The sequence below is a fragment of the Sciurus carolinensis genome, chromosome X, assembly GCF_902686445.1.
Source record: "Sciurus carolinensis chromosome X, mSciCar1.2, whole genome shotgun sequence".
NCBI classification, from domain to species: Eukaryota; Metazoa; Chordata; class Mammalia; order Rodentia; family Sciuridae; genus Sciurus; species Sciurus carolinensis.
Window position 1 is genome coordinate 109,337,533 of NC_062232.1, and position 20,150 is coordinate 109,357,682.

The following is a 20,150-nucleotide window of genomic DNA, read 5'->3' on the forward strand; positions in this document are numbered from 1 at the left end:
CTCATTTTTTTATCTGTCAGAATGAAAAAATAACGGTGCCTATGTGTGCACAAAAAGCTCTTGGCATCACCTTTGGTACATGTATATACTCCATAATATCAGCAATTATTATCATGTGGGGTCGAAGAAATTTTTAAATGGGTGGGAAAAAATTTTAAAGGATGTGAACTAAAATGAAAAAAAATCCTTTTGGAACAAAGGAATTCCAAACATTTGCTTATTCACAAATAATCTTTTAGGGCCACGTGCCTTGAACCAACTAAGTCTACCTATAACATAAAAAACAAATCATATAGCTGTTGCATACTCTCGCGTGATTGGCAAATCCACATGAGAGGCTTAAGAATAGGTGTGGCCTGTTGGCTAATGGACTCCCCCAGGGGGCTTTGCGGTCATACTTTCCAGTGGTCCTAGGGACAGAAGTTTGAAGCTGTCACAGGCTTTCATTTTCTGGTCCATCTTGAGGTGCAGATTAACTGGGACTCCCCCATTAGCATTTTTCCTCTTCGGATTCTTCTCCTTTAACTCTTTATGGTCCCTCTTCCGTTTGCTTTAAGTTTCAGCTTAAACCATGAGCTTCGAGTACAGGGCCTGTGCATAATTTTTCAGTCACTAACGTGTGACATTCAATAGGCACAGAGATTTGTGGCCCTGATCTTTATTTTCTTTCCCAGCCCACGCACCTTCCCGAATTCTGCCGCCTCCTATCCCTCAGTTTTCCTAGTTTTGTTTTAGATCTTTCGCCATGCCTCTTTACACTCGCTCCTTTTCCGTACTTTGAGCATACACGCAGGATGCCCCGCCTCTCGCGCCCCGCCCATCATTTCTCGCGCCCGGTCCCTGGCGTCCACGTGGCTCTGCTGACCGCTCTCCTGTGGTTCAGCCTCCTGTAAGAGCCAGGTGGGTAACGGGGTTACAAGGTGATGCTTCTGCTCCACTGGCAAGCACGCTAGTTTCAGAAGACACCGAGTTGTCACGCCCTAGGTCCCTTCCCCTATATTTCCTTAAAATCACGCTGCCCCCTTTGGACCTTGGCTCCTGCACCCTTCCCGACTGCCGCCTTTAGATCCCTGCTGCTTCTGCCTCATATTTCGCGCCTTCTTTTTTAGGCTTGGAGGGGGCGGAGTTGGAATGGCTGTGCCACAGTTGCCGAGGCAACGCCTTGGTTACTTCCGTTGGTCTCAATGCTTCCGGGTTGGCGTTGCAGTGGCGTTTCCGACTGTGGGAGCTTCGGCTTCCCAGTCGTCTGATGAGCCGGAGCAGGTGAGGGGGAGCTCCTGGATTTCCAGGCTGGGGAGCGGGGCTGGGCCGCGCCAGGCCGCGCGGGGCCGGGTTGGCCTGGTTCCCGGCCTGGGAGGGGCTTAACGGTCCTTTGGTCTCTCTCTCCCCTCAGCCGAGTCCCTTCCCTGTCTTTCACTCTTCTGGCATCGGTGGTTTTACTTCTTCGATTGAACCCTGCTTCCTCGACCCCCTTGGGAGGCCGCCTCCTTCAGGCGCCTCCCTTCTCTCCACGAACTCGCTCTGACAGCTGAGGAACTGGCAAGATCCTGCTACCCAGAGGGTGAATGGGTATCTTTCCCGGAATAATCCTAATTTTTCTAAGGGTGAAGTTTGCAACGGCGGCGGTGATTGTAAGCGGAGTAAGCAAACACCTCCATTGTATTAGTGTGAGGAATGCTGTTGAAAGATGGTCCCCTTCAGTTTCTACCTCCTGCCACTCCTGAGATCAAGGCATTGAAGGCATCTATTAAAATGCAGTTCGGTTACTTGATTGGGATGACAGCTTGTCAACATGAATTAGTTTCTTAAGTCTCGGTAACATCAGGGACATTTATAGTTTTCTATCAGTGATTCCTTGACTCCCTCCCCTCTCCCGATCCCTCAGGCTAGAGTAGTCGTGAACTCTTCCTTCATCTTCATTCCGTACACCATTAAATACCTTTTTGTCCCCATTTCAGAAGTTTATTTCTAAGCTCACTGCCTGTAAGCATCTTTCTCTTCTTTACTTCACACCATCCTAAGACAGTCTCCCTGCCTCTCCTGTTTGTAATCCACTGTGCTTGCTGCACCCCTAGTAGGCTTACTAAAATATGGGTTTTTGTCAAGTCGCTTTCCTGTTAACTTAGTGTCCTCTCCACATCTTTTTTAAGCCTCTCAGTACAACCTGCTCCTTCTGCTTGTTTCAGCCAACAAGTGAATTCTTTATTCCAGTTGAATCTTTCATTTCCTTTACAGAACAAATCATATTGATGTCTACCTCCACATGCTGTGTTTGTTCCCACATTTGTCTCTGTTCATCCTGTCCCCTCTCCCACCCTTTCCCTTATCTGCACCTATCCTGATTCAACCTGCACTCTCTGTCAGGGCCCAACTTAAGTTCTGTCACCTCCACGAGTTTTTTTCAAATTATTTAAACCCATGTTGATTGTCTCCTTTTCCATGCTCCTCTTACTTTTATAAGATTGTACTACATAGTGTAGCACTTAAATTTTCTCTAATCAAGTACTTTGTTTTCTTCCACCAGATTCTAAGCTCTTAAAAGGCAAGTACTCTATTTAATACAACTTTTATCTCTGCCCCATCTCCTTGATTATCCAGGAAAGGTACATTGAGTGGTAATTATTGCTTTGGTGTTAGAACAAATTTCTGTTTTATAAAAAATGTTGTGATTATACCTTAGCACATTGTAGGTTTGAACATTTAGTATGTCTTCGATAAAGATATGTTGGCTCCACATTGTTACCTTTTCAGTCTTAGATTCTCTATTGCCTATTTTTTTCTGATCAGATCTTTGGAGCATTGTAGGGTTATGTAACTTGTATTCTGGGACCTTTTTATTGGTACTTTTAGGTTATCAAATTTTCCTTAGATCTTTATAATATATATCTGAAGGTTTAAACATGATTTTCATTGGCTTCTTTATATAATAAAAATATTTAGGGTATTATATTTCTATTTTAACTAAGATATGACTTCTATTCTTTTACACATATCTGGGGTTAGCCTTATCTGTCAAAATAATTTAAGAGGGTTTGGGGTATTTTATACAAGTAATTCTCTACAAGAAAAGAAAGGAAAGAGGATTTTTAGGTAGAAAATATCGGGGGAACAGGGCAGTGTCATGTATAGGGTGTGTAGCATTGACCAGGTGCTAAAGTTACCTTTCTGGTTTCCCCTGTAATTTTTTCTTTTTTTTGGTACCAGGGATTGAACCCAGGGGTGCTTAACCACTGAGCCATATCCCCAGCCCTTTTTTATTTTTAATTTTGAGACAGTGTCTCCCTAAGTTGCTGAGGCTGACTTTGAATTTGTGATCCTCCTTCCTCAGCTTCCCAAGCCTCTGGGATTACAGACATGTGCCATTGTGCCTGGTTGTAATATTTTATATATAGGCTGCATATATAGGTAAAGAATGTCACACTGATAAAAACCATTATTTAATGATGTTGTACCAAATTTTGCACAAGCTGTTCTGAGAGTTATAAAAAGTACCATGAGATACAGTGTCTGCCTTCATGATGTTACCTAGTTAAGAGAAGAAATAACATGGGGCAACTAGAAGATAAACCCAATGGTACTCATTATTTTCGTGATTGAATTTAAGATATAGAAAATAGAAATGGAGGTTCAACAAATATTTGTAGGACAGTTTTGACATAACATGCATCCATATGTACAGCTTTATGTAAATGTAAAAAGACTCAGAGGTATCAGCTGACAGTTTAATGATTCCATAGTGTGATAGGGCTCCCTAAAAAACAACTGCAATTTTCAACTATAGTAATTGAAGTAAAATATATAGAATTAAGAAAAGTCTCAGGAATATTTAGCTTGAGAAAGGTAAGATATAAGAAAACATGATTGCTATCTTTAAATATTTGATGGACTCCCCTAGGAAAAAATAATACATTTGTTCAATATTGCCTCCAAAGACTCAGTGAAAATGATTTGAGAAAGACAAACTTTTGTCCTACCATGAGGAAGGACTGTCTAAAATCAGACCTAATCAAAGATGATACAGTATTACTTCATAAGATACTTTCCTAACATTGGAGTGAAAGAGATTTTACTATCATGAACAGGTGGGGAAGTGCTGGAAGAGGCAGTGTAGGATTTGACCACACTTGGATTTCATGAACCAGTAAAATTCAAATGTAAGCATGGGGAGGGGCCATAAATACAGGGCAGTCAAGCTTATTTTGCCAAGTAAAGACACTAAATAATATCAACTACCAATTACCATTAATATTTCACACAAGCCAGGTAATGGTTTTAATGTTCCAGGAGTAAGAAAAATGTGATCTCTTTAAGTTAAATAAATCAAGCAGAAAAACACCCTAGATGCCCTTATTTGTGAAAACTACTTTAGGGAACCCCTGGGCCAACCAGCTTAAAAGATTTGGTTCCTGCTATGACTCTGCCCCTGCCTTATTAAAAGGCTGGGTAGCAGGTAGTAAAGTTCTGACAGAGGCTTTTTCTCCAATGAGAAGAGTTAAAAGAAATTGTAAAGATGGTTTGGGGAAGAAGCATAGCAGCTGTTTGAAACATTTAAGACTATTCTGGGGAATCTCTAAATTGGTCAACAGTGAATTTTTCCCCATAGACTCAGAGAGGGGATGGATATGCCATGTCCTGTTTTTCCATCCCTACTTTCTCACCATATGTATCATGTTTTACTGTCAATTCTAATCTTAAAATGCAGGCATAAAGATGCTGATATGGTAGTATTTAGTATTTAAGATTTGTTTCAAACTGCAGCTGATATTTCAATTATCTAACCCTACTTTGCTCTTTAGAATTCTTTTAATAACTTTCCTCTAATAGGGTTATCTATTCCAGACTCTATGTATACTATGCTTGAAGTTTCCATAATTATTTTTGTGACCTGTAACTAAAATATTCATTTGTATGTTTGTAATCCTCTCTGGAAAATTGTTCTTTTCTTAGTTACAGAGAATTTCTTATGTGGAAACAAAGCAAAACCTTGTCTCCTCTAAAAAGGGACTGTGACTCAAAATTGCTAACCCTAGATTGGCAATGGATGGGGGTGGATAGCAGCTACTAGCTGTTAAAATGTAAATTTGGGTACTTAAATTTTCAGAAATGTAATAATGATAATTAGCTAACAGTTATTGGGCTATGTGCAAGGTACTTGTCTAGGTGTTTAACATATATATTTTCACAACAACCCTATGATATAGTTTTTGTTATCACATTTTATAGTTTGGAAGATGGAGGCATAGAAAGGTTGAATAATCTACTCAAATTCACAGAAATAGTTAGGATTTGAATTTAAGTAATCTGATTTTAGAGTCTTCCTTTTTGACTGTAAACTACTTGAAGCTGCTTTTGAAGTTCAGAAGTATACACACTATGTAGCTCTGAATAATGAGTATTTAAAGGAAATGAGAATCACAGCTAAGAAAGATATTACTGTGAGCTGAACCAGAATTTCACAGGTGATATTCAGAGCAGTACTTCTTAGGTGTAGAAACATCAGAATTATTTGGGAGCTTGCAAATTCTCATGGCCAGACCCAGACCACCAACCAGAAACTGTGAGGGAGAGGCTCAGTGGTCCATGTTTTAATACACCTTCTAGATGATTCTGGTACATGCTAAAATTTGAACACTGCTGGTTTAGACGCCAGAGCTGGGGAAAAATCAAATCCAAGAGGGAAGAGCTGAGAATGGCACAAATAGAGAAGAAAGTCAAAAAGATTGAAGATGACAGGTCTGACAGGTGGGATGGAGAAAGAGGGGAGCTGGGAAAAGAATATATTATTAAAGAACTAGAGTATAAAAGAAAAACAGAATTTGTGTATATATATATATATATATATATATATATATATATATATATATATATATTTTAAAAGGCTTTTGTCGAGGGAAGAAGACCCACTAGAAGGATATGTGTTCAGTGTCAGAAGGAAGTGATCTGTATTGCTGTCATTCCTCTGGGAGCCAGAAGGAGGGTGAAAAGAGCATTAGCTCAGCCTGGTCCTAGTCAGGGAAGCTAGTTGTATGTAGCTAGAAATATCTCTTTCTATAAATGTTTTTTTTTATTTGTCAGTGGACCCTTATTTTATTTATTTATATGTGGTGCTGAGGATTGAACCCAGGGCCTCACACATGCCATGCAAGGGACTCTATCACTGAGCCACAACCCCAGCTGCTAGAAGTATCTCTTGGACAAATTCAAACCTTAAAGTTCATTGGAGAGATGAGAGGACTAAGAACATGAGAGGGGATTGGTGTGAGCCTGTGCATTGTACCTGAATCAAGCTAACTGAATACCATGAACTGCTTTTATGAGATGCCTCGGCCTATGTAACTTGAATTCTAGTTTCCTTCACTTGTAATTGTTTAGTAGAATGTCTAAGTTGGGTATGCTGGATGGAATGAAGTCTCTTCTTTGGGTGGGGATGAGTAATAACACTAAAGAAAGTAGAGAGAATGAGGACACAGGTTGAATTACACACCTACCCCAGTAAAGAACAAATTCATGACCATCCAGCACATAAAATAGGGCCTGCCATTTACTTGGGATTTTTTTTTTATTTACCGGTTTTGTTGATCTAGTACACGTGATCAAATGCTAACAAGTGCTCCTCACTTTTGTTGCCTTGTTCTGATTTGTCTTATTTTTAGCACCAGAAAAGTGCCACTGTAAGCCATGAGATGTCTGGTCTGAATTGGAAACCCTTTGTATATGGCGGCCTTGCCTCTATTGTTGCTGAGTTTGGTAAGAATGTGAAAAATGACAAGTTTGCATTTTATGTTATAGATATGGTGTTAGGTGATATTTATTTTTTGATGAAAACTAGAGAAAAAATAAAAATCTTGTCCTCTTCATTTCAAAAATTATTGTCTCAAAGTCATCAAGAAATAGTTCTGAGGAACTACTAATAGTTCTGAGGAAGTACTACTAATGGTATGGTAGATGAAGTTAAGAAAAGTCAAATTAGGGAAGCTTTTTTGATAGTTTAATGATTTGCTAATTTGCTAGGCTTAAGTAATATATATGAAAATACAGGAGTTGGATATGATACGGGTTTCTGCTTTATGTACTAATGTTCATTCTTCTATGCTAAGTTGTTTATAATTTTCTTAGTAAGTACCCCAGCTTTTCTTTCAAACTGGTATTCTATTTGAGAAGAAACCAAACAAGATTGAAAAAATATTCTTCTCTATTTAATTTAAATTTTTAAATGTTTTTAGATTTTGATTTTTCTTTCTCTCTCTCTTTCTTTCTTTTGGATTGAACCCAGGGACATTTTGCCACTGAGCTACATCCCCATCCTTTTTTCTTTTCATTTTGAGATAGGGTCTCACCAAGTTGCCAAGGCTGCCCTTGAACTTGTAATCCTCATGCTTCAGCCTCCAGAGTAGCTGGGATTACAAGGCTGTACCACCATGCCCAGTCTAGATTTTGATTTTTCATCTTCCATATTTTCTCTTTCCTCTACTGTTCATAAGTGACTATGATCTACCAGTCCTTGTTAACTTTCTTAGTAGATGTTCTGATGTCCAAGCCAAAAGCGAACGAGTTATATAATCACCTGTTAGTTTTAGACCTTTAAATATTCCTTGAAAATGTATTTTGTCAATGTAATGACCACTTTTGTGAGTTCACATTAAGAAAAGAGGTATGGTTTAAAGAAATTTCTGCCCTACGCACTCTGCTGGTATTAGTTCTGAATTACCTAAGAAACCAGAATGAGTAGAACCAAGTAGGACTTTATCTTTTTATAATACTGGGGAGCTGTTTATTTCTTGTAACCATATAAAAGAAAAAACTCACAAAATTTGTAGTTTATAAGAGCACCTGGAGTAGTAAGACCATACTTTTCTGTGTTTGTAAAAATTTGAGATATATGAGGGGAAGCTGGAAAGCCTTGAGGTGGGAGGGGGTGGAAAAGAGACTGATAATTGGCATATCCACAGTGTCAAATTATACTATGTGTCAAATTGTGTTGCATAGATATAGTATTGTACATTTCACTTTACCACATACAACTCTTGTCTTCTGGCAGTGGCATTCTAGTAGAGCTCTTTTGTATGTGTTGTTGTTGTTCTTACTGTTATTTTACAGTGCTGGGGATGGAACCAAGGGCTTGTGCATGCTAGGCAAGTGCTACACCACTGAGCTATACAGCCCTTGTGCGTGTTATAAAAGACCCTGTCTTATGTTTCAGATATTCTCATTGCCTTATATTTAGCCAAACTTAACTGTGACTCTTTGAAGATACTTATAAGTGAGTGTGTTCCTTTGTAGGAACTTTCCCTGTGGACCTTACCAAAACACGACTTCAAGTCCAAGGCCAAAGCATCGATGTCAGTTTCAAAGAGATAAATATAGAGGGATGTTTCATGCCTTGTTCAGAATCTATAAAGAAGAAGGTGTACTGGCTTTGTATTCAGGGTAAGGCTGGATTCTTTTCTTGCATCATGAACAGAAATGCGTTTTAAAGAGGCCAAGGCTGGGTGTGGTAGCACATGTCTGTAATTCCAGTGGCTTGGGAGGCTGAGGCAGGAGGATTGCATGTTCAAAGCCAGCGTCAGCAACTTAGCAAGACCCTGTCTCAAACAAAAAATAAAATATAAAAACAGGGCTGGGATGTGGCTCAGTGTCAAGCCCCTCTGGGCTCAATTCCTGGTACCATAAATAAATACATAAATAGGCCAAGTATTTCAACTCAATATTAATTCGTGCCCTGCGAATTCACCATTCAACTTGTAATTCTGCTTAATAGGTCTGTTTATATTTTACCTGCTTGTAAGACTTGAACTTTGGATTTTATATTTTTCCGGCTATGAGGTGATATATGTTAAAATGGACATATCATTGCAGCATAGGTTTTCTCCTAGTTTCTTGAGACTTATCCACAGCTCTTATTAATAGCAGCACCAATTAACCACATATATCCTTGTGATATTTTTCCTGTGTGACTTCCTTTAAAATTTTCCTTTTTAAGAAAATGTTATTCTGGTAGCTTAAACAAAATGCAGAATGAGAGAGGGAGACCCATCTCTTTTGGTCACCTTTTGATTAGCCATCAGTTTGAGATTGTTTTTGTCCACTTTGTAGCTTATCTGCTGAACAATATCCTAGGACATTTTAATCTAGGTTACCAGTTTATTGCTTAGAATGGAAATCAGTTTTTTCATTAACCTATGTTAGGCTATCTTAAAATAATTTTCTTGGAGGAAAAAAGTCATTCTGAAGCAGGTGATTCATGGATCATCTGTTTTAATTTGTTCTTTCCTTAGCATGGATAATCACAAGATATTTTTTTCTGATAACAAGCGATTAAAATCAGAAATATGCATATTTAGTCATCATTTTTCAATCCTAACCATTTGAGCTATTGCTATTTATATCTCTTAAAGTACAGTTCTGCAATTTGGAGGAGTTTCAAAGGAGGCATGAGTGAAAAGGTCTCCAGTTTATGAGCAGAACTTAAATAGGCTGAGATTTTGGTTTTAGTACCCCTTGTTGATAAGATTAAAGATGTATCTGTAAGTATTAGGAAGTACAGGTTGATGGATTTATTATGGTGGATAATAGTATATAATCTTTTGTACATTTCTGGATTCAGTTCCTGACGTTTTAGTAAAGATTTTTGCATCTGAGTCATGAGAGATATTGGTCTGTAGTTTTTCTTTTCCATGTATTTTTGTCTGGTTTTGGTATCATGGTAGCACTAACCAAAAGGAGTTGACATGCATTCCCTTTTCTATTTTCTGGATGAGACTGTATAATATTGGTGTTAATTCTTTAAATGTTAGTAGAATTCCCCAGCGAAATTGTCTGGTCTTAGAGCTTTCTTCTTTGGGGACTTTTAAATTATGAATTCAAATTCTTTACTGTGGTTTTAGTTTGGGCTGCTATAAAAAAGTACCATAGACTGGATGGCTTATAATAAGACAGGAATTTTTTTCTCATGGTTCTGGAGGTTGGTTTCTGGTGAGTTCCCTTTTCCCGGTTGCAGACTGCCAACTTCTTGTGTCTTCATTTGGCAGAAAGAGCTAGTGCTCTCTGGGGTCCTTTTTGTAAGGGCACTAATCCCATTGCTTTACTCTTGTGGTCTAATTACTTCCCAAAGGTCCCGCTTCTGGTACCATCATGTTGAGGTGAGGATTTTAACATGTGACTTTGTGGTGGGAGTATACAAGCATTTAGTTCATTGCAATGGTTATAATACTTAGTCAGATTATTTACCTTATCTTAATGGAGTTTTGGCAATATGTGGTTTTCAAAGAATTAATCCATTTCTTCTAAGTTGTTGAATTTATGAGCATGAAGTTATCCTTAGAATGCTTGCTGGATTTGCAGAACTATTCCATTTTATTCCTGATATTGGGGAGTTATAGCTTCTGTATCCTTCTTTGTGAGTCATGCTACAAATTTATTAATTTTGTATATTTTTTTTCAAAGAGCCAACATTTTATTTCATGATTTTTCTGTTCTCTCTCTTTCTCTCTTTCTCTCTCTCTCCTCACTTCTCTCTCCTCCCTCCCTCCCCACCACCCCCTCTCCCACAAGGGATTGAGCCCAGGGTTGTTTATCCACTGAGCCACATCTGAGACCTATCCCCAGCCTTTTCTATTCTGTTTTACTTTTTTTGCTCTGTGACAGGTCTTGCTAAGTTGTCTCAGACCTTGACAGGTTTGTGAGGCTGGCTTCGAACTCATGATCCTCCTGACTTGGCCTCCCGAGCCACTGGAATTACAGGTGTATGTCACTGAGCCCAGCTCTATTTTCAATTTCATTAAGTGATATTCTTTTAAAATTTTCTTCCTTCTGCTAGTATTAGGTTAATTTTTAGTTTCTTGAGGTAGAAACTTAAATTATTGATTTGAGACTTACCCTGTTTTCTAATGTAAGCATTTTGTGTTATAAATTTCCCTTAGCAATACTTTGGCTGCCTCCCATATATTTTCATAGATTGAATTTTGATCTTTGATTTTTTTTTTTTGCAGTGCTAGGGTTCGAACCAGGGCATTTTTCATGATAGGCAAGCACTTTACCAACTAAGCTATATCCCAGCCTCTCAGGTTTATGTTTTTAAAATTTCCTTTGAGACTTTCTCTAACCAATAGATTATTTAGAAGTGTGTTGTTTAATTTCCAAGTGTTGAATATTTCTTTAATGATTTCTAGTTTGATTTCATTATGGTCAGAATATACTTTATATGATTTCAATTATTTTAAATTTGTTGAGGTTTGTTTTATGATCTAGACTTTATTCTCTTGGTCAGTGTTTCATGGGTGCTTAAAAAATGCATATTCTGTGTTTTGGGGTGAAATGAGGTGGATAACAGAAATGAGTTGGCTGATATGTATAATCTGCAAATGCATGTTGAGTAAAATTAACTTTTCTTTGTTAACTTTTCTTTTGGGAAGGATTGCTCCTGCTTTACTAAGACAGGCATCATATGGCACCATTAAAATCGGGATTTACCAAAGCTTGAAGCGATTATTTGTAGAACGTTTAGAAGGTCAGTATACTCAACTCTCTTTTGAAGTGATCCTCAAAGGGATTATTGAAATCATGCTTAGTGTGAAATGTTCATCACATGATGCCTGAGAATGGAGGACCACCACTTCAAGGACAAAGTGAGCACGTGCTGATTTGGGTAAATCCTTGCAGAGGTGATGTATGCATTAAAGGGACCTGCTATTCAAATTTGTCCTTTATTATTAATAAAAAAGCCTTTCTGATCAGCCCTGAGGAAGCATGGAACAATCATGTCCAGAAAATTAGTGCTATCCTCATCAATAAGAGGATTTCATAAGGCATTTCTAGCTGTCAATTTTGATAAGCTTTTGTTAGATTAATTTTAGGCTATTGTTTTCTAGATTGTCATGTACCTATGGCCACCTACCCAATTCAACATTATTGTATGTCTCTCTATTTACTGCTGCATCATTTCCAGCCTTATATGTACTAAATGGTTATTTTACCACAGGCCTGGGGCAGTTGGATGGTTGGGAACAACTGGAGAGACTTTCGGTTAGTAATGTCCTTTGAATCACTTTGTTGTCCTAACCCAACTTTTTCTGGAGCCTCTTCTTTGGGGATCCTGAAGGATTTTCTTCCACCTCTTCCTAAAATAATTTCCTTTCATAGATTCTTCACTTGGGTTTACTTAGTTTCTATTCATTGGATCTTTATGGTGGGGAGAAGATAGAATTTTTGTTGTTAGAATGATATGTTCTGTGGTTTCTGTGTTCCCTTTTTCAGTTAAGGAATTTAATTATCAATTATTGCTTGTGGGGTTGGGGTATGGATCAGTGGTAGAGTGCTTGCCTAGCTAAAGTTAGTAAATATTTAAATTATTTTTTACACTCTGACTATAGATGCCTCTAAATAAATAGAAGCCTCTATAAATAAATGGAAGCTTGTGGAGATTTAAGGCTCGTCAAATCAATATTTAGATAATTTTTCCCTATTAGATGTAAGATTTTATCTTTTCACAGTCATTTCCTGATCTTTCATGTTGATGATTGTTCGTAAGAAGACTTAGAAAACATATACTTTAGTTTGAAATGATTGAAGGGGAAGTAACCACATTCTGAATTCATGTGGGGTATGACAATTATGTAGAAGAATAGGACATGTTCCAGTGTCCTTTTAGAAATGCTGATTTTTTTTTGGTAGAAACATTGATTTATATTTTATAATTTTTTTGTGTTTGGTGCTGATTTGGGATCTAGAAATATTTGAGTTTCTTTACTTTCATAAACTTGGTAGTTCTTAAGTCATTTCTCTGACCAAAGTTCTCTTCCTCCAATAGTTCAGTACTCTCTTTTCAGAAATTAGTGCCTACTAAAATCAGACCTTTCTTTTTTCAAATCCCTTTTACAGATGAAACTCTTCTAATAATATGATCTGTGGAGTGGTGTCAGGAGTGATATCATCCACTATAGCCAATCCCACTGATGTTCTAAAGGTAAGAAAGATGTCTGCAGTGTGATTTGAAAAGAGCGCAATCTTTTAGGTCAGGTTTGGGTTCAGATTCCCATTCTGCCCATGGGATAGTCACCTAATTGCATTAAGCCTCACTGAGTTTCCTCATTTGTAAAATGAAGATAATGCAGTGGTTAAGAATTACTAAGAATTCAATATAACATATGTCGACTTCCTGAAATTGTACTTGGTAGCAGATGTTCAATAAATTGTAGTCAATTTATTATGATACAGATTACCTATTGGTCTTCAAATGGTTATGCTAGCCCCTCTAGGATATTTTCAAGGACTGCGTAGTTCTAAGGAATCAGTTTCCAGAATTTGTATTACCATTTGTATTCTTTCCTCAAACTGTTCTCAGAATGAACCCTGCATTTCTAATAGACCTTTTCCCATTTTTACAAAAGGAAAGCATATCCCCCTTACCCATTCACGTCTTCATATGGTATGCTGATCTGTGGTGAACCTGAGCTATCAAAGGGCTGAATTGAGATAAGTTTTGGAGATGCTTCCTTTAATAACTATGTAGATCCCTGTCTCTGTCTTTCCCTTCTTATCCACATTTCTCTTAAAGGTGAGATTTGACTTTAAATGCTATATTTTGGTCTGTTTGGGTATATTCTGAAATGGAACCACAATGCAACTATGGTTTAATGGTGTTGATTTGCTAATATAATTGGACGTACTATTTTATCACATCATATAATGGAACATTTTAATAGCAATCTAAATCTACCTTATCTCAAAATGGTAAATATTCCTATTTATTTATTTTAAAATATTTTTTAATTGTCAATGGACTATTTATATATATAGTGTGAGGATTGAACCCAGGGCTCACACATGCCAGGCAAGTGCTCTTCCACTGAGCCACAACCCCAGTTCTATTTCCTATTTATTAACTTATTTAAATTTATGATTCAATCACCAAGTATATGATTGAAATATGTAACAGGGTTCCAAGGGTTTTTTTGTTTGTTTGTTTTTGATACTGGGAATTGAACCTAAGTACTCTACCACTGAGCTATATCCCTGGTCCTGTTTTTCTTTTTACTTTTGAGATAAGGTCTTGCTTAGTTCCCTAGGCTGACCTTGAACTTGTGATCCTCCAGCTTTCTTCCCGTAGCTGGAATTATAGGTGTGTGTCCAGTTAGGATCCCAAGTTTTTTAAGAAATTATTTTAGGGGGAATGTGAGAATAAAGTAAGAAGACACATGCTTTATTGATTTCAGCATTGGTGAAACCCCAGTGAAGGAGAAATCTATTGCAATTCAGAAACTCTTGAGCTTAGAGGGTGACTTGTAGAATAGCACATAGGAAAGAAACCACTGGTGGTTGGCAGGAAAAGAGAGGTGAAATTGTGTTTCTGCATTAAAGTGAGACTAATAGCTTTAAAATTTTTACATAACCTCAGATTTGTAGAAAAAGTATTTATGAGGAGAATTGACTATATCCTAGAACTCTAAAATATTTACAATATAATATACTTGTCAGGATGTCCTTTTTAAGAAAAATGTACTTAACTCCCTGAAACTTCCTTTCTATCCATTTGTATCCTAGATTTACTACCTAAGTGATTTGCTTCAATATCCTATTCCTCTAATCTCTCTTGTAAAATTATAACTGTTGGCCAAATGCTACAGTTTGCCTTTTCCTTTCTTATACCTTGATAGAACTGAATAACTGAATAATGATGGGTTGGGAGAAGTCACAATTTTAGACTGTGACCATGCCTATGTGATTTATAAACACAATTTCACTAATTCTGGGACAGTTAGTTCTTTTTCCTGTCTTCAAGAGTATTATCTTTAAACCTTACTTTTATCTCATTATTCCTCTCTCTCAGCAGACAACTCTACTTCCTGTGGCCTCACCTTCTACCTGTTCTGGCCTTTCTACCCGTCACTTATAAATTTATTTACATTTATACCTGTCTGTACTTTGTCTCCACTGTAGTAGTTCTCAAAATGTGGTTCTCCAGACCTGCAACATAAGCATTACCTAGGAACTCATTAGAAATGCAAGTTCTTCAGCCCCACTCCACACTTACTGAATCAGAAAGGATGGGATGGGGCCAGCAGTCTAGTTTATGACAAGTCTTCCAGGTTATTCTGATACACTACCAAGCTTAGAAACCATGAATTTACTCTTACTTTTGTTTCACTAAGGACCATTCTCTGTCATTTAATCTCTTCTTTTTGCAGTGCTGTGGATTGAACCCAGGGCTTCATGCATGTTAAGGCATTCTACCACTACACTGTATCCCAAGCCTATTTTTCTACTTTATAATCTTTATTCCCTTCCTCTCTATTAGTTGGCTCCCTCTGAATGATAAATATGTTCAAGTCATTCTTAAAGTACTTCCTCTGACCCTCTGACCTCCTTAAGACACCACCTTCTCTCTTCTGTTCTGCTACTTGCTTGAAACTACTTTGCCCAGAACTGGGTATAGTGGTGCATACCTGTAATTCCAGCCACTTGGGAGGCAGAGGCAGGAGGATCTCAAGTTCAAGGTTAGCACTTTAGTGAGACCATCAGTAATTTAGTGAGATCCTGTCTCAAATAAAAAAAATGAAAGGACTGGGAATATAACTTAATGGTAGAGGACTGCTGGGTATAATTTCCGATACCAAAAAGAAGCTACTTCCCAGGTTCAGTAGTATTGTCCATATTATCAATCCTGTGCACATTTTAGTTCTCAGCCTATTTTGACTAATTTCTCCTGGAGTTTCTGCTTTGGTTTTAATTCTTCTCCTAGGTTCATACTCTTTGGTTTCGTTTATAGGCTTATTTTCCTATACACACCTAAAATTTTTCTCTTCTCTATGCAAGAAAATTACATCATTTCTCCTCTATAATCTCTCCCTGGTTGGCCAAGTAACTCAAAATGCATGATCTCAAACAAGATATAAGTTTATTTCTCCCTCATGTAACTGTCTAGAGGACAACAGTTTATGCTGGTGGGTGGTCCTTTGGTGCAATCATCCAGGACCCAGGTTCATCCAATTTTGTTGCATTGCCATCTCTAAGGGCATAGTTGGCAAACTGTCTTTGAGCTGAATCTGGCCCCCTGTCTATTGTAAATTAAGTTTTGTTAGAATACAGTCACCCCATTTGTTTCTGTATTGTCTATGGTTGCTTTGACATTTCTGTAGCAGAACTGAGTCGTCAAGATAGAGGCCACAGGCCCTACAAAGCCTATATATGTATTGTCTGGCTCTTTGCAGAAAAAGTTTGCTGACCCCTGTCTTATGGTATTGTTTTAATCTGTTTGGTTGAAGTGGGGCCACCATCACATCTGTATTCCGGCCCATGGGGAGACAGAAGTTAAGGGAAAGCAATTTCTTTTGTTTTGTCAAAGTAAAATCAGATTAAGTTAGAAAAAAATTCAAGTTTGTTGTTATACAATAAGAGAAAGTATATATTTTGACCCAGGAGACTTTAAACCAAATAGTAAGAACCTCACCTTATAGTAGTTATAGCACAGCTTATGATACATAAAAGAGGAAGTATACTCATCTGAAATTTTTCACAGGAGTATTGGTTCCAGGACTCCTAACCCCTGGGCTAACTGAAATCCTTGGATGCTCAAATCCCTTATATAAAATGGTGTAGTATTTGCATCTAACCTATGTGCATCCTTCTGTGTACTTGAAAATATCTCTAGATTAATTATAATGTCTAATGTAATGTAAATACTATGTAAATAGTTATGATATTGTATTGTTCTAGGAATAATGACAAGGAAAAAGTCTATACATGTTCAGTACAGATACAGATTGTTTTATGAATATTTTTGATCAGTGGTTAGTTGAGTCTGTAGATATCGAACTGTGCATATGGAGGGTGGACTATATTTTGACCTTTTTTGTTGTTATACTGGGGATTTAACCCAGGTGTGCTTACCACTGAATACATCTGTCTTTTTATTTTTTATTTGGAGACAAGGTCTCACTAAGTTGCTGAGGGTCTTGCTAAGTTGCTGAGTCTGGCCTCAAAATTGCAATCCTCCTGTCTCAGCCTCCCGAGTTGCTAGGATTACAGTCATGTACCATTGTGCCCAGCTATTTTGACCTTTTTTTTTTGATTGGCTGTTATACATTACCATTCTTTATAAGGCAAGTAGAGCTATTTAAACTGATTTGTCTGTAATTGATTGGTTTCATTTCACTGAATCATGCTGATAAGGTGGTATAGCTTATGTTTTTTTATGATTAGAGATGGTGTTTTGGGGAAATCAGGATAATTTAAGTTTTGGGTGATAGGTAGATGGCCTTTAGGGTATAGCTCAACTGTGGCCTCCATTTTTATTTTTAAGAGTTTAATTTTTTGTGTAGTTTTTGATAAACAATTTCAAACATATACAAAAGTGGAAGAAAAATATAGTACAGTGAACATCTTTGTATTCATCACCTATATTCACTTACCTTACTCTAGTCCTATTCCTGCTGAGGAATCACTTTTTTGAAGAAGTCTTCAACTTCCCATAGAGTAGTATTTATTTGTCTTTGTGATAGTTTGCATCTTTACTTACTTGGGTTTAGGATTTTATTTCAAATTTCTTTTAATGGTGGTTGGCTTTATGCATAAAAGCATGCCACCATTACATGACTTAGCAAGGACATTTATTGAAACCTAGAATACTAGAGTCATGCTTCATGAAAATCAGACCTACATTTGGGCCACATATTTTGTGACTGATTACTATGATTTTGTGTGTGCAGAGTCTGTGGGAAATTATACCAAATCTTTTACATAGTTATTAATGCTGTATTTTCTTTCTTACAGCTCTCAAATGCACTTCACAGAATATAGTATCATGCTTTTCACAAATAAAATTCAATTAAGGTCTTTTTTTTTTTTTGGTGCTGGGGATTGAACCCAGGGCCTTGTGCTTGCAAGGCAGGCACTCTACCAACTGAGTTATATCCCCAGCCCCTAAAGTTATATTTTTAAAACCTTTTTTGCTTTTTATAATTATGTAAGTAATGAATGTTCAATGTAGAGAGAGATGGAAGGCATAAGAAATAGAAAAGAGAAAAATTACTCACTTGTAGCCTCACCATTCAGATATAAACCACTGTCAATTTTTGGGTATGTATGTTTATCTAGTCTCCTTGCTGAGTTATGAATATTTTTAAGTTTACACGTTTTTAATAAAAATGATGCACATACTGCTTTGCAACCCTTTTTCCATTTAGCATTGATTTTGAGGTTCTTTTTTTGGTGGTACTGGGAATTGAACCCAGGACCTTGTGCATGCTAGGCAAGCACTCTACAACTGAGCTATATCTCCAGCCCCAACATTAATTTTGATATTATTCGTTGTCAACAAATATTAGTCTACAAGGAAAGGTTATGGTTCCATAGTATTCCATTAAATGGATATACTTGGGTACATAATTTATGTAACGATCTGTTGTTGTTTTTTAAATTTATTTATTTTTATGTGCTGCCGAGTTTCAAACACAGTGCTGAGGATCAAACCCAGTGCCTCATACCTGCTAGGCAAGCACTCTACCACTGAGCCACAATCCCAGCCCCTGATCTGTTATTGTTATTGTTTGGGATATTTAGGTTGTTTTAACTTTTTACTAAACCAATCATATTTAAGAATTATTTCTACCCTCACTGAATGCTTTTTCTTTTCCCCCACATTTTCTTCCAACTCCAGAAATGTTGGAATTACTATGGGGAACATGAGGGTATTAAAAGTAATCTTTATGAAATATACTTTGACATAAATTACATTATTTTTATCTGGAATTTAACTTATTAATTCCATCATAACAGCAGAGATCTTTCTGAGAATTCCCAAATACTTTTTTTAAAATTTTAAGTGACTTGAAACATCTCATTTTGGTTCTCTTTGTCAAATCAATGATCACATCTTGTATTTTAGATTCGAATGCAGGCTCAAGGAAGCTTGTTCCAAGGAAGCATGATGGCAGCTTCATTGATATATACCAACAAGAAGGCACCAGGGGTTTGTGGAGGGTGAGTACTCTTTTCCTGGTATTGTTCTATACTCTCAGTTTCTAGAATTTGCAAGGAATACTTTTTTATATAAAGCCATAGAATTGTAATTACAACCCTACAAAAACAAGGTAAGAAGCTCCTCATCACCAATGAAGGACCAACACTTATCAGTGATCCTTTATTTCTACTTAATGTTTGAGGGTTGTGTATTTCGGGAAAGTATTACATATTTTTAGGTGGCCATTTTGGTTTGTTTAAATTCACAGTGAATTCAGTTCTTCAATGTATTTTTTGCTAATTTTGTAGTGACACACAATCTTTGTCTGCGATGGCCTCTGTAGTGCTTATGTTTAAAAGTTGTTACTTAAAACAACCTTTTTAACCTTATAAAAAGTATGACATACTGTAAAATATTGAGAAGATACAGAAAAGAAAAAACAAAAATTAGTAGTCCCACCACCTAGCAATAATTGTAACAATTTGTCATATTATCTTTCAGGCTTCTATTCTTTGCTTTTTTGTTCTCATTGTTGCTATAACTTTTTAATCTGTGTTAATTACTGGATATTGCAATAGCAATTAAGACTACTAATAGAACTATGCAGAGAGAATGGTATGGGAAATCCATTTATGACTTCTAAATAAAATGAGAGCTTGCTATTTTTCTTCCTTTATATTTTCCACAACTACTTGTTATTAAAAATTTAAAACATAGAAGTTGAAAGAATTGAACTATGGAATACTATTTACTCATAACCTCATGACCTAAAGTACTGATAGAATTTGAACTTATTAGATTTATTATGTATATATACAGACACACCACCTTTTTTTTGCAAAACCATATGAAAGTAAGTGTAGGCATTATGGTGCTCCCTTTCATACTTCATTATGTATCTTTTAGAATAAGAACATTCTCTTACATAATAACCAGTACCATTATCACAGGAAAGAAAATTAACAATAAGTCCCTTATACTTAAAATCCAGTTTTTGTTATAATTCTCTTCTATGATGAGATCAGGCTAGTTTCTTATGGATGTTTCTAGGGGTTGTTTAACTAGTTCCTCTATTCCGTATATTTCCTATAAGCTGAACATTTGAGACCATTGGCTTGATTATATTCATGTTAAGCATTGTTGATGGGAGAGATTCATAGGTGATACTGTGTTTTGCATGCTACATCGTAGCAAG

At 36.9% G+C, this 20,150-nt stretch overlaps 1 protein-coding gene across 1 annotated transcript in view; it reads left to right on the forward strand.

Annotated features, from left to right (window-relative positions):
* The first annotated feature begins 1,116 nt into the window (after positions 1-1,116).
* Positions 1,117-20,150, forward strand: part of Slc25a14 (solute carrier family 25 member 14) — a 32,975-nt gene continuing 13,941 nt past the window's right edge. The window contains 9 exon segments of the mRNA XM_047536827.1: positions 1,117-1,263; positions 6,654-6,747; positions 8,281-8,352; positions 8,355-8,427; positions 11,412-11,506; positions 12,877-12,888; positions 12,891-12,961; positions 18,881-18,920; positions 18,923-18,975. Of these exon segments, the coding sequence (XP_047392783.1) occupies positions 1,132-1,263; positions 6,654-6,747; positions 8,281-8,352; positions 8,355-8,427; positions 11,412-11,506; positions 12,877-12,888; positions 12,891-12,961; positions 18,881-18,920; positions 18,923-18,975 (642 nt within the window). The 5' untranslated portion in view covers positions 1,117-1,131.